Source organism: Schistocerca cancellata, chromosome 2 (assembly GCF_023864275.1).
Source record: "Schistocerca cancellata isolate TAMUIC-IGC-003103 chromosome 2, iqSchCanc2.1, whole genome shotgun sequence".
NCBI classification, from domain to species: domain Eukaryota; kingdom Metazoa; phylum Arthropoda; class Insecta; order Orthoptera; family Acrididae; genus Schistocerca; species Schistocerca cancellata.
The window spans coordinates 16323339-16339941 of record NC_064627.1 but is presented as its reverse complement, the minus strand read 5'-3'; the positions used below and the strand labels follow the sequence as shown (position 1 = coordinate 16339941).

Sequence of the window (16603 nt, the reverse complement as noted above, 5' to 3'; positions counted from 1 at the left end):
AAAGGGTAAACATTAGCGCACTCCAAAGTCACCAGAATGTGTAATTTTATCTGTATTCTTAAAGCATAATGAATAAAATTTAAACATCGAGCTGTTACTTACCAGAAAACTAATTATTCACGCAGTCATCCTCTCTACGTAGATACATTCGGTGGGAAGAATGCTATGTGCACAGCACTAGCGATTTTCTTCTAGAAAATGTCGCAGCAACCACACATCTCTTGTCAACCTGCTAAGGAAACAAAAGGTAAACATTAGCGCACTCCAAAGTCTCCAGAATGTGTAATTTTATTTGTATTCTTAAAGCATAATCAAAAAAATTTAAACATCGAGCTGCTACTTACCAAATAACTAATAATTCACGCATTCATGCTCTCCATGTAGATACATTCGATGGGAAGAATGCTATGTGCACGACACTAGCTATTTTCTTCTAGAAAATGTCGCCGCTACCACACATCTCTTGACAACCTGCTAAAGAAATAAAAGGTAAACATTAACACACTCCAAAGTAACCAGAATGTGTAATTTTATCTGTATTCTTAAAGCATAATAAAAAAAATTTAAACATCGAGCTGTTACTTACCAAAAAGCTAATTATTCACGCAGTCATCCTCTCTACGTAGATACATTTGGTGGGAAGAATGCTATGTGCACAGCACTAGCGATTTTCTTCTAGAAAATGTCGCCGCAACCACACATCTCTTGTCAACCTGCTAAGGAAACAAAAGGTAAACATTAGCGCACTCCAAAGTCACCAGAATCTGTAATTTTATCCGTATTCTTAAAGCATAATGAAAAAAATTTAAACATCGAGCTGTTACTTACCAGAAAACTAATTATTCACGCAGTCATCCTCTCTACGTAGATACATTCGGTGGGAAGAATGCTATGTGCACAGCACTAGCGATTTTCTTCTAGAAAATGTCGCCGCAACCACACATCTCTTGTCAACCTTCTAAGGAAACAAAAGGTAAACATTAGCGCACTTCAAAGTCACCAGAATGTGTAATTTTATCTATATTCTTAAAGCATAATGAAGAAAATTGAAACACCGAGCTGCTACTTACAAAAAACTAATAATTCACGCAGTCATCCTCTCTATGTAGATACATTGGATGGGAAGAATGCTATGTGCACAGCACTAGCTAGTTTCTTCAAGAAAATGTCGCCGCTACCACACATATCTTGACAATCTGCTAAGGAAATAAAAGGTAAACATTAACGCACTCCAAAGTCACCAGAGTTTGTAATTTTATCTGTATTCTTAAAGCATAATGAAAAAAATTTAAACATCGAGCTGTTACTTACCAAAAACTAATTATTCACGCAGTCATCCTCTCTACGTAGATCCTTTCGGTGGGAAGAATGCTACGTGCACAGCACTAGCGATTTTCTTCTAGAAAATGTCGCCGCAACCACACATCTCTTGTCAACCTGCTAAGGAAACAAAAGGTAAACATTAGCGCACTCCAAAGTCACCAGAATGTGTAATTTTATCTGTATTCTTAAAGCATAATGAAAAAAATTTAAACATCGAGCTGTTACTTACCAAAAAACTAATTATTCACGCAGTCATCGTCTCTACGTAGATACATTCGGTGGGAAGAATATTATGTGCACAGTACAAGCGATTTTTTTCTAGAAAATGTTGCCGCAACCTCACATCTCTTGTCAACCTGCTAAGGAAACAAAAGGTAAACATTAGCGCATTCCAAAGTCACCAGAATGTGTAATTTTATCTGTATTCTTAAAGCATAATCAAAAAAATTTAAACATTGAGCTGCTACTTACCAAATAACTAATAATTCACGCATTCATGCTCTCTATGTAGAAACAATCGATGGGAAGAATGCTATGTGCACGGCACTAACTATTTTCTTCTAGAAAATGTCGCCGCTACCACACATCTCTTGTCAACCTACTAAGGAAATAAAAGGTAAACATTAACACACTCCAAAGTCACCAGAATGTGTAATTTTATCTGTATCCTTAAAGCATAATGAAAAAAATTTAAACATCGAGCTGTTACTTACCAAAAAACTAATTATTCACGCAGTCATCCTCTCTACGTAGATAAATTCGGTGGGAAGAATGCTATGTGCACAGCACTAGTGATTTTCTTCTAGAAAATGTCGCCGCAACCAACATCTCTTGTCAACCTGCTAAGGAAACAAAAGGTAAACATTAGCGCACTCCAAAGTCACCAGAATGTGTAATTTTATCTGTATTCTTAAAGCATAATGAAAAAAATTTAAACAACGATCTGTTACTTACCAAAAAACTCATTATTCACGCAGTCATCCTCTCTACGTAGATACATTCGGTGGGAAGAATGCTATGTGCACAGCACTAGCGATTTTCTTCTAGAAAATGTCGCCGCTACCACACATCTCTTGTCAACCTGCTAAGGAAACAAAAGGTAAACATTAGCGCACTCCAAAGTCACCAGAAAGTGTAATTTTATATGTATTCTTAAAGCATAATGAAAAAAATATAAACATCGAGCTGTTACTTACCAAAAAACTAATTATTCACGCAGTCATCCTCTCTACGTAGATACATCCCGTGGGAAGAATGCTATGTGCACAGCACTAGCGATTTTCTTCTAGAAAATGTCGCCGCTACCACACATCTCTTGTCAACCTCCTGAGGAAACAAACGGTAAACATTAGCGCACTCCAAAGTCACCAGAATGTGTAATTTTATCTATATTCTTAAAGCATAATGAAAAAAAATTAAACACCGAGCTGCTACTTACCAAAAAACTAATAATTCACGCAGTCATCCTCTCTATGTAGATACATTCGATGGGAGGAATGCTATGTGCACAGCACTAGCTACTTTCTTCTAGAAAATGTCGCCGCTACCACACATATCTTGATAATCTGCTAAGGAAATAAAAGGTAAACATTAACGCACTCCAAAGTCACCAGAATGTGTAATTTTATCTGTATTCTTAAAGCATAATGAAAAAAATTTAAACATCGAGCTGTTACTTATCAAAAAATTAATAATTCACGCAGTCATCCTCTCTACGTAGATACATTCGGTGGGAAGAATGCTATGTGCACAGCACTAGCGATTTTCTTCTAGAAAATGTCGCCGCAACCACAAATCTCTTATCAACCTGCTAAGGAAACAAAAGGTAAACATTAGCGCACTCCAAAGTCACCAGAATGTGTAATTTTATCTGTATTCTTAAAGCATTATGAAAAAAATTTAAACATCGAGCTGTTACTTACCAGAAAACTAATTATTCACGCAGTCATCCTCTCTACGTAGATACATTCGGTGGGAAGAAAGCTATGTGCACAGCACTAGCGATTTTCTTCTAGAAAATGCGCCGCAACCACACATCTCTTGACAACCTGCTAAAGAAATAAAAGGTAAACATTAACGCACTCCAAAGTCACCAGAATGTGTAATTTTATCTGTATTCTTAAAGCATAATGAAAAAAATTTAAACATCGAGCTGTTACTTACCAAAAAACTAATTATTCACGCAGTCATCCTCTCTACGTAGATAAATTCGGCGGGAAGAATGCTATGTGCACAGCACTAGTGATTTTCTTCTAGAAAATGTCGCCGCAACCAACATCTCTTGTCAACCTGCTAAGGAAACAAAAGGTAAACATTAGCGCACTCCAAAGTCACCAGAATGTGTAATTTTATCTGTATTCTTAAAGCATAATGAAAAAAATTTAAACATCGAGCTGTTACTTACCAGAAAACTAATAATTCACGCAGTCATCCTCTCTACGTAGATACATTCGGTGGGAAGAATGCTATGTGCACAGCACTAGCGATTTTCTTCTAGAAAATGTCGCCGCACCCACACATCTCTTGTCAACCTGCTAAGGAAACAAAAGGTAAACTTTAGCGCACTCCAAAGTAACCAGAATGTGTAATTTTATCTGTATTCTTAAAGCATAATGAAAAAAATTTTAACATCAAGTAGTTACTTCCCAAAAACCTAATAATTCACGCAGTCATCCGCTGTACGTAGATACATTAGTGGGAAGAATGCTATGTGCACAGCACTAGCGATTTTCTTCTAGAAAATGTCGCCGCTACCACACATCTTTTGTCAACCTGCTACGGAAACAAAAGGTAAACATTATCGCACTCCAAAGTCACCAGAATGTGTAATATTATATGTATTCTTAAAGCATAATGAAAAAATATAAACATCGAGCTGTTACTTACCAAAAAACTAATTATTCACGCAGTCATCCTCTCTACGTAGATACATTCGGTGGGAAGAACGCTATGTGCACAGCACTAGCGATTTTCTTCTAGAAAATGTCGCCTCTAACACACATCTCTTGTCAACCTCCTGAGGAAACAAACGGTAAACATTAGCGCACTCCAAAGTCAACAGAATGTGTAATTTTATCTGTATTCTTGAAGCATAATGAAAAAAATTTAAACATCGAGCTGTTACTTACCAAAATACTAATTATTCACGGAGTCATCCTCTCTACGTAGATACATTCGGTGTGAAGGATGCTATGTGCACAGCACTAGAGATTTTCTTCTAGAAAATGTCGCCGCAACCACAAATCTGTTGTCAAACTGCTAACGAAACAAAACGTAAACATTAGCGCACTCCAAAGTCACCAGAATGTGTAATATTATCTGTATTCTTAAAGCATAATGAAAAAAATTTAAACATCGAGCTGTTACTTACCAAAAAACTAATTATTCACGGAGTCATCCTCTCTACGTAGATACATTCGGTGTCAAGGATGCTATGTGCACAGCACTAGCGATTTTCTTCTAGAAAATGTCGCCGCAACCACAAATCTCTTGTCCACTTGCTAACGAAACAAAAGGTAAACATTAGCGCACTCCAAAGTCACCAGAATGTGTAATTTTATCTGTATTCTTAAAGCATAGTGAAAAATTTAAAACATCGAGCTGTTACTTACGAAAAAACTAATTATTCACGCAGTCATCCTCTCTACGTAGATACATTCGGTGTGAAGAATGCTACGTGCACAGCACTAGCGATTTTCTTCTAGAAAATGTCGCCGCAACCACAAATCTCTTGTCAACCTGCTAACGAAACGAAAGGTAAACATCAGCGCACTCCAAAGTCACCAGAATGTGTAATTTTATCTGTATTCTTAAAGCATAAAGAAAAAATTTATACATCGAGCTGTTACTTACCAAAAAACTAATTATTCACGCAGTCATCCTCTCTACGTAGATTCATTCGGTGGAAAGAATGCTATGTGCGCAGCACTAGCGATTTTCTTCTAGAAAATGTCGCCGCAACCACACATCTCTTGTCAAACTGCTAAGGAAAGAAAAGGTAAACATTAGCGCACTCCAAAGTAACCAGAATGTGTAATTTTATCTGTATTCTTAAAGCATAATGAAAAAAATTTTAACATCAAGCAGTTACTATCCCAAAAACCTAATAATTCACGCAGTCATCCGCTGTACGTAGATACATTCGGTGGGAAGAATGCTATGTGCACAGCACTAGCGATTTTCTTCTAGAAAATGTCGCCGTTACCACACATCTCGTGTCAACCTGCTAAGGAAACAAAAGGTAAACATTAGCGCACTCCAAAGCCACCAGAATGTGTAATTCTATCTGTATTCTTGAAGCATAATGAAAAAAATTTAAACAACGAGCTGTTACTTACCAAAAAACTAACTATTCACGCAGTCATCCTCTCTACGTAGATACATTCGGTGGGAAGAATGCTATGTGCACAGCACTAGCGATTTTCTTCTAGAAAATGTCGCCGCTACCACACATCTCTTGTCAACCTGCTAAGGAAACAAAAGGTAAACATTAGCGCACTCCAAAGTCACCAGAATGTGTAATTTTATATGTATTCTTAAAGCATAATGAAAAAAATATAAACATCGAGCTGTTACTTACCAAAAAACTAATTATTCACGCAGTCATCCTCTCTACGTAGATACATTCCTTGGGAAGAATGCTATGTGCACAGCACTAGCGATTTTCTTCTAGAAAATTTCGCCGCTACCACACATCTCTTGTCAACCTCCTGAGGAAACAATCGGTAAACATTAGCGCACTCCAAAGTCACCAGAATGTGTAATTTTATCTATATTCTTAAAGCATAATGAAAAAAATTTAAACACCGAGCTGCTACTTACCAAAAAACTAATAATTCACGCAGTCATCCTCTCTATGTAGATACATTCGATGGGAAGAATGTTATGTGCACAGCACTAGCTACTTTCTTCTAGAAAATGTCGCCGCTACCACACATATCTAAACAATCTACTAAGGAAATAAAAGGTAAACATTAACGCACTCCAAAGTCACCAGAATGTGTAATTTTATCTGTATTCTTAAAGCATAATGAAAAAAATTTAAACATCGTGCTGTTACTTACCAAAAAACTAATAATTCACGCAGTCATCCTCTCTACGTAGATACATTCGGTGGGAAGAATGCTATGTGCACAGCACTAGCGATTTTCTTCTAGAAAATGTCGCCGCAACCACAAATCTCTTATCAACCTGCTAAGGAAACAAAAGGTAAACATTAGCGCACTCCAAAGTCACCAGAATGTGTAATTTTATCTGTATTCTTAAAGCATAATGAAAAAAATTTAAACATCGAGCTGTTACTTACCAAAAAACTAATAATTCACGCAGTCATCCTCTCTACGTAGATACATTCGGTGGGAAGAATGCTATGTGCACAGCACTAGCGATTTTCTTCTAGAAAATGTCGCCGCAACCACACATCTCTTGTCAACCTGCTGAGGAAACAAAAGGTAAACATTAGCGCACTCCAAAGTCGCCAGAATGTGTAATTTTATATGTATTCTTAAAGCATAATGAAAAAAATTTAACCGTCGAGCTGTTACTTACCAAAAGACTAATTATTCACGCAGTCATCCTCTCTACGTAGATACATTCGGTGGGAAGCATGCTATGTGCACAGCACTAGCGATTTTCTACTAGAAAATGTCGTGACTACCACACATCTCTTTTCAACCTGTTAAGGAAACGAAAGGGAAACATTAGCGCACTCCAAAGTCACCAGAATGTGTAATTTCATCTGTATTCTTAAAGCATAATGAAAAAAATTTAGACATCGAGTTGTTACCTACCAAAAAACTAATTATTCACGCAGTCATCCTCTCTACATAGATACATTCGGTGGGAAGAATGCTATGTGCACAGCACTAGCGATTTTCTTCTACAAAATGTCGCCGCTACCACACTTTTATTGTCAACCTGCTAAGGAAACAAAAGGTAAACATTAGCGCACTCCAAAGTCACCAGAATGTGTAATTTTATCTGTATTCTTAAAGCATAATGAAAAAAATTTAAACACCGAGCTGTTACTTCGAAAAAACCTAATAATTAACGCAGTCATCCACTGTACGTAGACACATTCGGTGTGAAGAATGCTATGTGCACAGCAATAGCGATTTTCTTCTCTAATATGTCGCCGCTCCCACACATCTCTTGTCAACCTGTTAAGGAAACGAAAGGTAAACATTAGCGCACTCCAAAGTCACCAGAATGTAAAATTTTATCTGTATTCTTAAAGCATGGTCAAAAATTTAAACATCAAGCTATTACTTACCAAAAAACTAATTATTCACGCAGTCATCCTCTCTAGGTAGATACATTCGGTATGAAGAATGCCATGTGCAAAGCACTAGCGATTTTCTTCTAGAAAATGTCGCCGCTATCACACATCTCTCGTCAACCTGTTAAGGAAACAAAAGGTAAACATTCGCGCACTCCAAAGTCACCAGAATGTGTAATTTTATCTGTATTCTTAAAGCATAATGAAAAAAATTTACACATCGAGCTGTTACTTACCAAAAAACTAATTATTCACGCAGTCATCCTGTCTACGTAGATACATTCGGTGGGAAGAATGCTATGTGCAAAGCACTAGCGATTTTCTTCTAGAAAATATCGCCACTACCACACATCTCTTGACAACCTGCTAAAGAAAAAAAAAGGTAAACATTAGGGCACTCCAAAGTCACCAGAATGTATAATTTTATCTGTATTCTTAAAGTATAGTCAAAAATTTAAACATCGAGCTATTACTTACCAGAAACCTAATTATTCACGCAGTCAGCCTCTCTACGTAGATACATTCGGTGTGAAGAATGCTATGTGCACAGCACTAGCGATTTTCTTCTAGAAAATGTCGCCGCTACCTCACATCTCTTGTCAACCTGTTAAGGAAACAAAAGGTAAACTATAGCGCACTCCAAAGTCACCAGAATGTGTAATTTTATCTGTATTCTTAAAGCATAATGAAAAAAAATTTAACATCAATCAGTTACTTCCCAAAAACCTAATAATTCACGGAGACATCCACTGTACGTAGATACATTCGGTGTGAAGAATGCTATGTGCACAGCACTAGCGATTTTCTTTTCTAATATGTCGCCGCTCCCCCACATTCCTTGTCAACCTGTTAAGGAAACGAAAGGTAAACATTAGCGCACTCCAAATTCACCAGAATGTGTAATTTTATCTGCATTCTGAAACGATAATCAAAAAAATTTAAACATCGAGCTGTTACTTACCAAAAAACTAATCATTCACGCAGTCATTCTCACTACGTTGATACATTCGGTGGGAAGAACGCTATGTGCACAGCACAAGCGATTTTCTCCTAGAAAATGTCGCCGCTACCACACATCTCTTGTCATATTGCTAAGGAAACAAAAGGTAAACATTAGCGCACTCCAAAGTCACCAGAATCTGTAATTTTATCTGTATTCTTAAAGGATAATGGGAAAAATTTAAACATCGAGTTGTTACTTCCCAAAAACCTAATTATTCACGCACTCATCCTCTCTACGAAGATACATTCGGTGGGAAGAATGCTATGTGCACAGCACTAGCGATTTTCTTCTATACTCCATTCACCGAAACAAGAGACGTACTGTAAACACGGCAAGGCGCGTGACCACAGCGGTGCCGTCGAGGGGTGTACAAGGCAGGGGCGTCAGAAATTAAAATATTAAAGTTGTGTTTTTTATAATTTGGCGCCTGAACTTGATAAAGTTATCCGAGAACTACCTTCCGACACCTTTTTTTACATTACATTAAAATTTATTGTCACTGAAAAAGAGAAATATTTAAGCTATCAGGAAAAGTTGTTTTCTCGCGTTACTCTATATTTATCACGCCATATCTCATAAACTGTGTGTTGCACAGCAAAATAATTTTATAATTGCCTTCAGTACTATATGTTGATGACGTCTGCAAATTTTCTGCCCAATAGAGTCAGTAATAGTGAAGTAATAAATTAAAATCTCACGTCTGATGCAGATCTTTTACCAAATCATCATCCGAAATATAGTAAGCGACAAACTTTTCCCCTTTGAATTTTTTTGTGGGGGTGTAAGCGAGAAAAGTTTCATAAAGGTTTGAATTTAATTTTGTAGTTTGTTCGAATGCGATGGGTGCAACCGTTTGTCCTTTACGAGCGACGCATTGTGCGGTTCGCAGGCGCGGCGCTCAGTCAATGTGGCCGTCTCAGTTGCATGTGTGAGCTCGTTAGTGGGTGTTGTGCAGTGGCGGTTTCAGGATATCTTAAATTCATCTGTAAAGACGCTTGAAAGACTAGTTGTTGATTATTAGAGTAAGTATATCTGTTTGTAGTGACGCTGAGCATTCACTGTTTATGTGTGAATCCAATAGCATGGTTTCTTATTTTATATATTCACTTATTTCATTAGCATCACATACGGCTGTCCTCATTAAGTCATCCACGGATTCAGCGAGCGAGGTCGACGTGTCAGTTCTGAGTCTACCAAAGAAGCGAGCAAAGAAGAAATCATTAAGTTCTCCTGAGAAGCACATGGTGCTTAATGTGTATAAAACGGAACTGTTACATCCAGAGCAGTCGATGAGTGACATTGTTTCGAAAACAGCTGCAGCTACTGGTGTTCGACATTCTTCAGTATATCGTGTGATGAGTCAGTACAAGGCCACACAATCTTTGAAGTCTCCCAAGAAAGGAAAATTACGACAGAAACTTTCTGAAAGTGTTGATGACTTCGATAGAAATGCGATACGAAGGAAAGTACACGATTTTTTTTTCGTAAGGAATTGCCAAGAATTGACAAAGTGCTTACAGTCGTGAATGTAGATGCAGATCTGGGCAATTTTCGGAGAACTACATTTTGTAAGTTATTGAGAGAAATGAATTTCAAATATTTCCGGCGTGGGCGCGATAGCATGCTTATAGACAGGGATGACATGATTCTATGGAGGCGACGTTATCTTCGAACCATTAAACGGTTGAGAGATGAAGGCAGACCCATTTACTATTTGGACGACACGTGGGTGAGCGCAGGACATACCCGAAGTTATGTCTGGGTAGATGACATTATAAATTCCTCAAAACAAGCGTTTCTGTCCGCATTATCCACCGGAAGCAAGGGCCCATCATGTAAAGGGAAATGTCTGATTATCGCACACATTGGCAGCAAAGCAGGGTTCGTTGAAGTATGTGTGTGGACTTTCGAATCCAAGAAAAGTGGAGATTATCACGAGAAGATGTGCGCCGAAACCTTCGAGAAGTGGTTTCAAGATGTTCTTCCTCGGCTTCAGGTAAAATGCGGTTATTGTTCTTGATAATGCGCCGTACCATTCTCGGAGAAAAGAAAAAGTTCCCAGTGCGAATTCCAATAACCACGAAATATCAGAGTGGCTAATATCTAAAACCACCGATTTCGAAGACGGTATGTTGAAGAAAGAACTTTTAGATATAGTTAAAAATCACAGAACAGCGTACAACGAATATGCAATAGATGAAATGGCGAAGAATGCAGGGAAAACTGTTCTCAGAATTCCTCCATACCACTGTGAATTAAACGCCATCGAGTTAGTGTGGACAGAATCAAAGGCTATGTTGCAGCGAAAAACAAAACATAGAAAATGCCGGAAGTTAAAGTACTGCTAGAAGAAGCAGTAAGAACAGTGACTGCAGAGAATTGGAGCAAGTGCGTCCTCCATGTCGTAGAAAAAGTGGAAACTCAAATGTGGAAATTAGACTGCATTATAGAGAAGAGAGAGGAGCGGTTTGTTATAAACCTCAATGAAAACAGTTCGACAGAGTGAACCTTGTTTCGTCCTTTATCATTATTATTACTGGTATTGTTATTAAAATTAACAATTAATTGTGTTTGAATGGAGCGTTTTGTTAGCAACCTGAATGACAACAAAACTGCTTCGACATAATGAACTCAGTTTAACATTATTTTTAAATTTATTTCGTACATTGTTGCTCAGGTTTCTCACGGTCTGCTGTGACAGCTCGGCAGCCAGCCGAACGCCGCCAGCTGCAAAGCGTGCGCCAAGGATTTTCCACACCCCTACGTATCACGTGAACACCGAATGCTTTCTCTGGAAACGAGGGTAGTCGCTCACGTGACACTGTTTATGTTTCGTCCCAGCTCTCGGTGAATAGACTATAGAAAATGTGGCCGCTACCACACATCTCTCGTCAACCTGCTAAGGAAACGAAAGGTAAACATTAGCGCACTCCAAAGTCACCAGAATGTGTAATTTTATCGGTATTCTTAAAAGACAATGAAAAAAATTTAAACATCGAATTGTTATTTCTCAAAAACCTAATTATTCACGCAGTCATCTCTCTACGTAGATACATTCGGTGTGAAGAATGCTATGTGCACAGCACTAGCGATTTTCTTCTAGAAAATGTCGCCGCTACCACACATCTCTTGTCAACCTGTTAAGGAAACAAAAGGTAAACATTAGCGCACTCCAAAGTCACCAGAATGTGTAATTTTATTTGTATTCTTAAAGGATAATGAAAAAAAATTAAACATCGAACTCTTACTTACCAAAAAACTAATCATTCACGCAGTCATCCTCACTACGTTGATACATTCGGTGGGAAGAACGCTATGTGCACAGCACAAGCGATTTTCTCCTACAAAATGTCGCCGCTACCACACATCTCTCGTCAAATTGCTAAGGAAACAAAAGGTAAACATTAGCGCACTCCAAAGTCACCAGAATGTGTAATTTTATCTGTATTCTTAAAGGATAATGGAAAAAATTTAAACATCGAGTTGTTACTTCCCGAAAACCTAATTATTCAAGCAGTCATCCTCTCTACGAAGATACATTCGGTGGGAAGAATGCTATGTGCACAGCACTAGCGATTTTCTTCTAGAAAATGTCGCCGCTACCACACATCTCTTGTCAACCTGTTAAGGAAACGAAAGGTAAACATCAGCGCACTCCAAATACACCACAATGCGTAATTTTATCTGTATTCTTAAAGCATAATGAAAAAAATTTAAACATCGAGCTATTACTTACCAAAAAACTAATTATTCACGCGGTCAAACTCTCTACGTAGATACATTAGGTGTGAAGAATGCTATGTGCACAGAACTAGTGATTTTCTTCTAGAAAATGTCGCCGCTACCACACATCTCTTGTCAACCGGTTAAGGAAACAAAAGGTAAACATTAGCGCACTCCAAAGTCACCAGAATGTGTAATTTTATCTGTATTCTTAAAGGATAATGAAAACAATTTAAACATCGAGCTGTTACTTAACAAACAACTAATTATTCACGCAGTCATCCTCTCTACGTAGATACATTCGGTGGGAAGAATGCTATGTGCACAGCACTAGCGATTTTCTTCTAGAAAATGTCGCCGCTACCACACATCTCTTGTCAACCTGTTAAGGAAAAAAAAGGTAAACATTAGCGCACTCCAAAGTCACCAGAATGTGTAATTTTTTCTGTATTTTTAAAGCATAATGAAAAAAATTTACACATCGAGCTGTGACTTACCAAAAAACAAATTATTCACGCAGTCATCCTCTCTACGTACATACATTCGGTGGGAAGAATGCTATGTGCACAGCACTAGCGATTTTCTTCTAGAAAATGTCGCCGCTACCACACATCTCTTGACAACCTGCTAAGGAAACAAATGATAAACATTGGCGCACTCCAAAGTCACCAGAATGTATAATTTTATCTGTATTCTTAAAGCATTGTCAAAAATTTAAACATCGAGCTATTTCTCACCAAAAACCTAATTATTCACGCAGTCATCCTCTCTGCGTAGATACATTCGATGTGAAGAGTGCTATGTGCACAACACTAGCGATTTTCTTCTAGAAAATGTCGCCGCTACCACACATCTCTTGTCAACCTGTTAAGGAAACAAGAGGTAAACTTTAGCGCACTCTTAAGTCACCAGAATGTGTAATTCTATCTGTATTCTTAAATCATAATGAAGAAAATTTACACATCGAGCTGTTACTTACCAAAAAACTAATTATTCACGCAGTCATCCTGACTACGTAGATACATTCGGTGGGAAGAATGCTATGTGCACAGCACTAGCGATTTTCTTCTAGAAAATGTCGCCGCTACCACAAATCTCTTGTCAACCTGCTAAGAAAACAAAAGGTAAATATTAGCGCACTCCAAAGTCAACAGAATGTGTAAATTTATCTGTATTCTTAAAGCATAATGAAAAAAATTTTAACATCAAGCAGTTACTTCCCAAAAGCCTAATAATTCACGCAGTCATCCACTGCACGTAGATATATTCTGTGCGAAGGATGCTATGTGCACAGCACTAGCTATTTTCTTCTAGAAAATGACGCCGCTACCACACATCTCTTGTCAACCTGTTAAGGAAACAAAAGGTAAACATTAGCGCACTCCAAAGTCACCAGAATGTGTAATTTTATCTGTATTCTTAAAGCATAATGAAAAAATTTACACATCGAGCTGTTACATACCAAAAAACGAATTATTCACGCAGTCATCCTCTCTACGTAGATACATTCGGTGGGAAGAAAGCTATGTGCGCAGCACTAGCGATTTTCTTCTAGAAAACGTCGCCGCTACCACACATCTCTTGTCAACCTGCAAAGGAAACAAAAGGTAAACGTTACGCACTCCAAAGTCACCAGAATGTGTAATTTTATCTGTATTCTTAAAGCATATAGAAAAAAATTTACACATCGTGCTGTTACGTACCAAAAAAATAATTATTCACGCAGTCATCCTCTCTACATAGATACATTCGGTGGGAAGAGTGCTATGTGCACAGCACTAGCGATTTTCTTCTAGAAAATGTCGCCCCTACCACACATCTCTTGTCAACATGCTAAGGAAACAAAAGGTAAACATTAGCGCACTCCAAAGTCACCAGAATGTGTAATTTGATCTGTATTCTTAAAGGATAATCAAAAAAAATTTTAACTTCACGCTGTTACTTACCAAAAAACTAATTATTCACGCAGTCATCCTGTCTACGTAGATACATTCGGTGGGAAGAATGCTATGTGCACAGCACTAGCGATTTTCTTCTAGAAAATGTCGCCGCTACCACACATCTCTTCTCAACCTGCTAAGGAAGCAAAAGGTAAACATTAGCGCACTCCAAAGTCACCAGAATGTGTAATTTTATCTGCATTCTTAAAGCATATTGAAAAAAATTTTAACATCAAGCAGTTACTTCCCAAAAATCTAATAATTCACGCAGTCATCCACTGTACGTAAATACATTCGGTGTGAAGAATGCTATGTGCACAGCACTAGCGAATTTATTCTCTAATATGTCGCCGCTCCCCCACATCTCTTGTCAACCTGTTAAGGAAACGAAAGGTAAAATTTAGCGCACTCCAAAGTCACCAGAATGTATAATTTTATCTGTATTCTTAAAGCATAGTAAAAATTTAAACATCGAGCTACTACTTACCAAAAACCTAATTATTCACGCAGTCATCCTCTCTACGTAGATACATTCGGTGGGAAGAATGCTATGTGCACAGCACTAGCGATTTTCTTCTAGAAAATGTCGCCGCTACCACACATCTCTTGTCAACCTGTTAAGCAAACGAAAGGTAAACATTAGCGCACTCCAAAGTCACCAAAATGTGTAATTTTATCTGTATTCTTAAAGCATAATGAAAAAATTTTTTACATCAAACAGTACTTCCCAAAAACCTAATAATTCACGCAGTCGTCCACTGATCGTAGATACATTCGGTGTGAAGAATGCTATGTGCACAGCACTAGCGATTTTTTTATCTAATATGTCGCCGCTCCCCCACATCTCTCGTCAACCTGTTAGGGAAACGAAAGGTAAACATTAGCGCTCTCCAAAGTCACCAGAATGTCTAATTTTATCTGTATTCTTAAAGCATAATAAAAAAATTTAAACATCGAGCTGTTACTTACCAAAAAACTAATTATTCACGCAGTCATCCTCTCTACGTAGATACATTCGGTGGGATGAATGCTATGTGCACAGCACTAGCGATTTTCTTCTAGAAAATGTCGCCGCTACCACACATCTCTTGTCAACCTGCTAAGGAAACAAAATGTAAACATTAGCGCACTCCAAAATCACCAGAATGTGTAATTTTACCTGTATTCTTAAAGCATAAAAAAAATTTAAACATCGAGCTGTTACTTACCAAAAAACTAATTATTCATGAAGTCATCCTCTCTACGTAGAGATACATTCGGTGGGAAGAACGCTATGTGCACAGCACTAGCGATTTTCTTCTAGAAAATGTCGCCGCTACCACACATCTCTTGTCAACGTGCTAAGGAAAGAAAAGGTAAACATTAGCGCACTCCAAAGTTACCACAATGTATAATTTTATCTGTATTCTTAAAGCATAGTCAAAAATTTTAACATCGAGCTATTACTTACCAAAAACCTAATTGTTCACGCAGTCATCCTCTCTACGTACATAAATTCGGTGTGACGAATGCTATGTGCACAGCACTAGCGATTTTCTTCTAGAAAATGTCGCCGCTACCACACATCTCTTCTCAACCTGCTAAGGAAACAATAGGTAAACATTAGCGCACTCCAAAGTCACCAGAATGTGTAATTTTATCTGCATTCATAAAGCATAATGAAAATAATTTTAACATCAAGCAGTTACTTCCCAAAAATTTAATAATTCACGCAGTCATCCATGTACGTAGATACATTCGGTGTGAAGAATGCTATGTGCACAGCACTAGCGATTTTATTCTCTAATATGTCGCCGCTCCCCCACATTTCTTGTCAACCTGTTAAGGAAAGGAAAGGTAAACATTAGCGCACTCCAAAGTCACCAGAATATATAATTTTATCTGTATTCTTAAAGCATAGTCAAAAATTTAAACATCGAGCTATTACTTACCAAAAACCTAATTATTCACGCAGTCATTCTCTCTACGTAGATACATTCGGTGGGAAGAACGCTATGTGCACAGCACTAGCGATTTTATTCTCTAATATGTCGCCGCTCTCCCACATCTCTTGTCAAGCTGTTAAGGAAACGAAAGGTAAACATTAGCGCACCCCAAAGTCACCAGAATGTGTAATTTTATCTGTATTCTCAAAGCAATATGAAAAAAATTTACACATCGGACTGATACTTACCAAAAAACTAATTATTCACGCAGTCATCCTCTCTTTGTACATACATTCGGTGGGAGGAATGCTATGTGCACAGCACTAGCGATTTTCTTCTAGAAAATGTCGCCGCTACCACACATCTCTTGTCAACCTGCTGAGGAAACAAAAGGTTAACATTAGCGCACTCC

The 16603-nt window shown here is 37.8% G+C and overlaps 1 protein-coding gene across 1 annotated transcript; it reads left to right on the top strand.

The window, feature by feature from the left end:
- Positions 1-10188: 10188 nt before the first annotated feature.
- LOC126144186 (uncharacterized) lies at positions 10189-10623 on the top strand. Its single transcript, XM_049915476.1, has one exon. It carries the CDS (start codon positions 10189-10191, stop codon positions 10621-10623), a length of 435 nt encoding a protein of 144 aa, XP_049771433.1.
- Positions 10624-16603: the final 5980 nt, after the last annotated feature.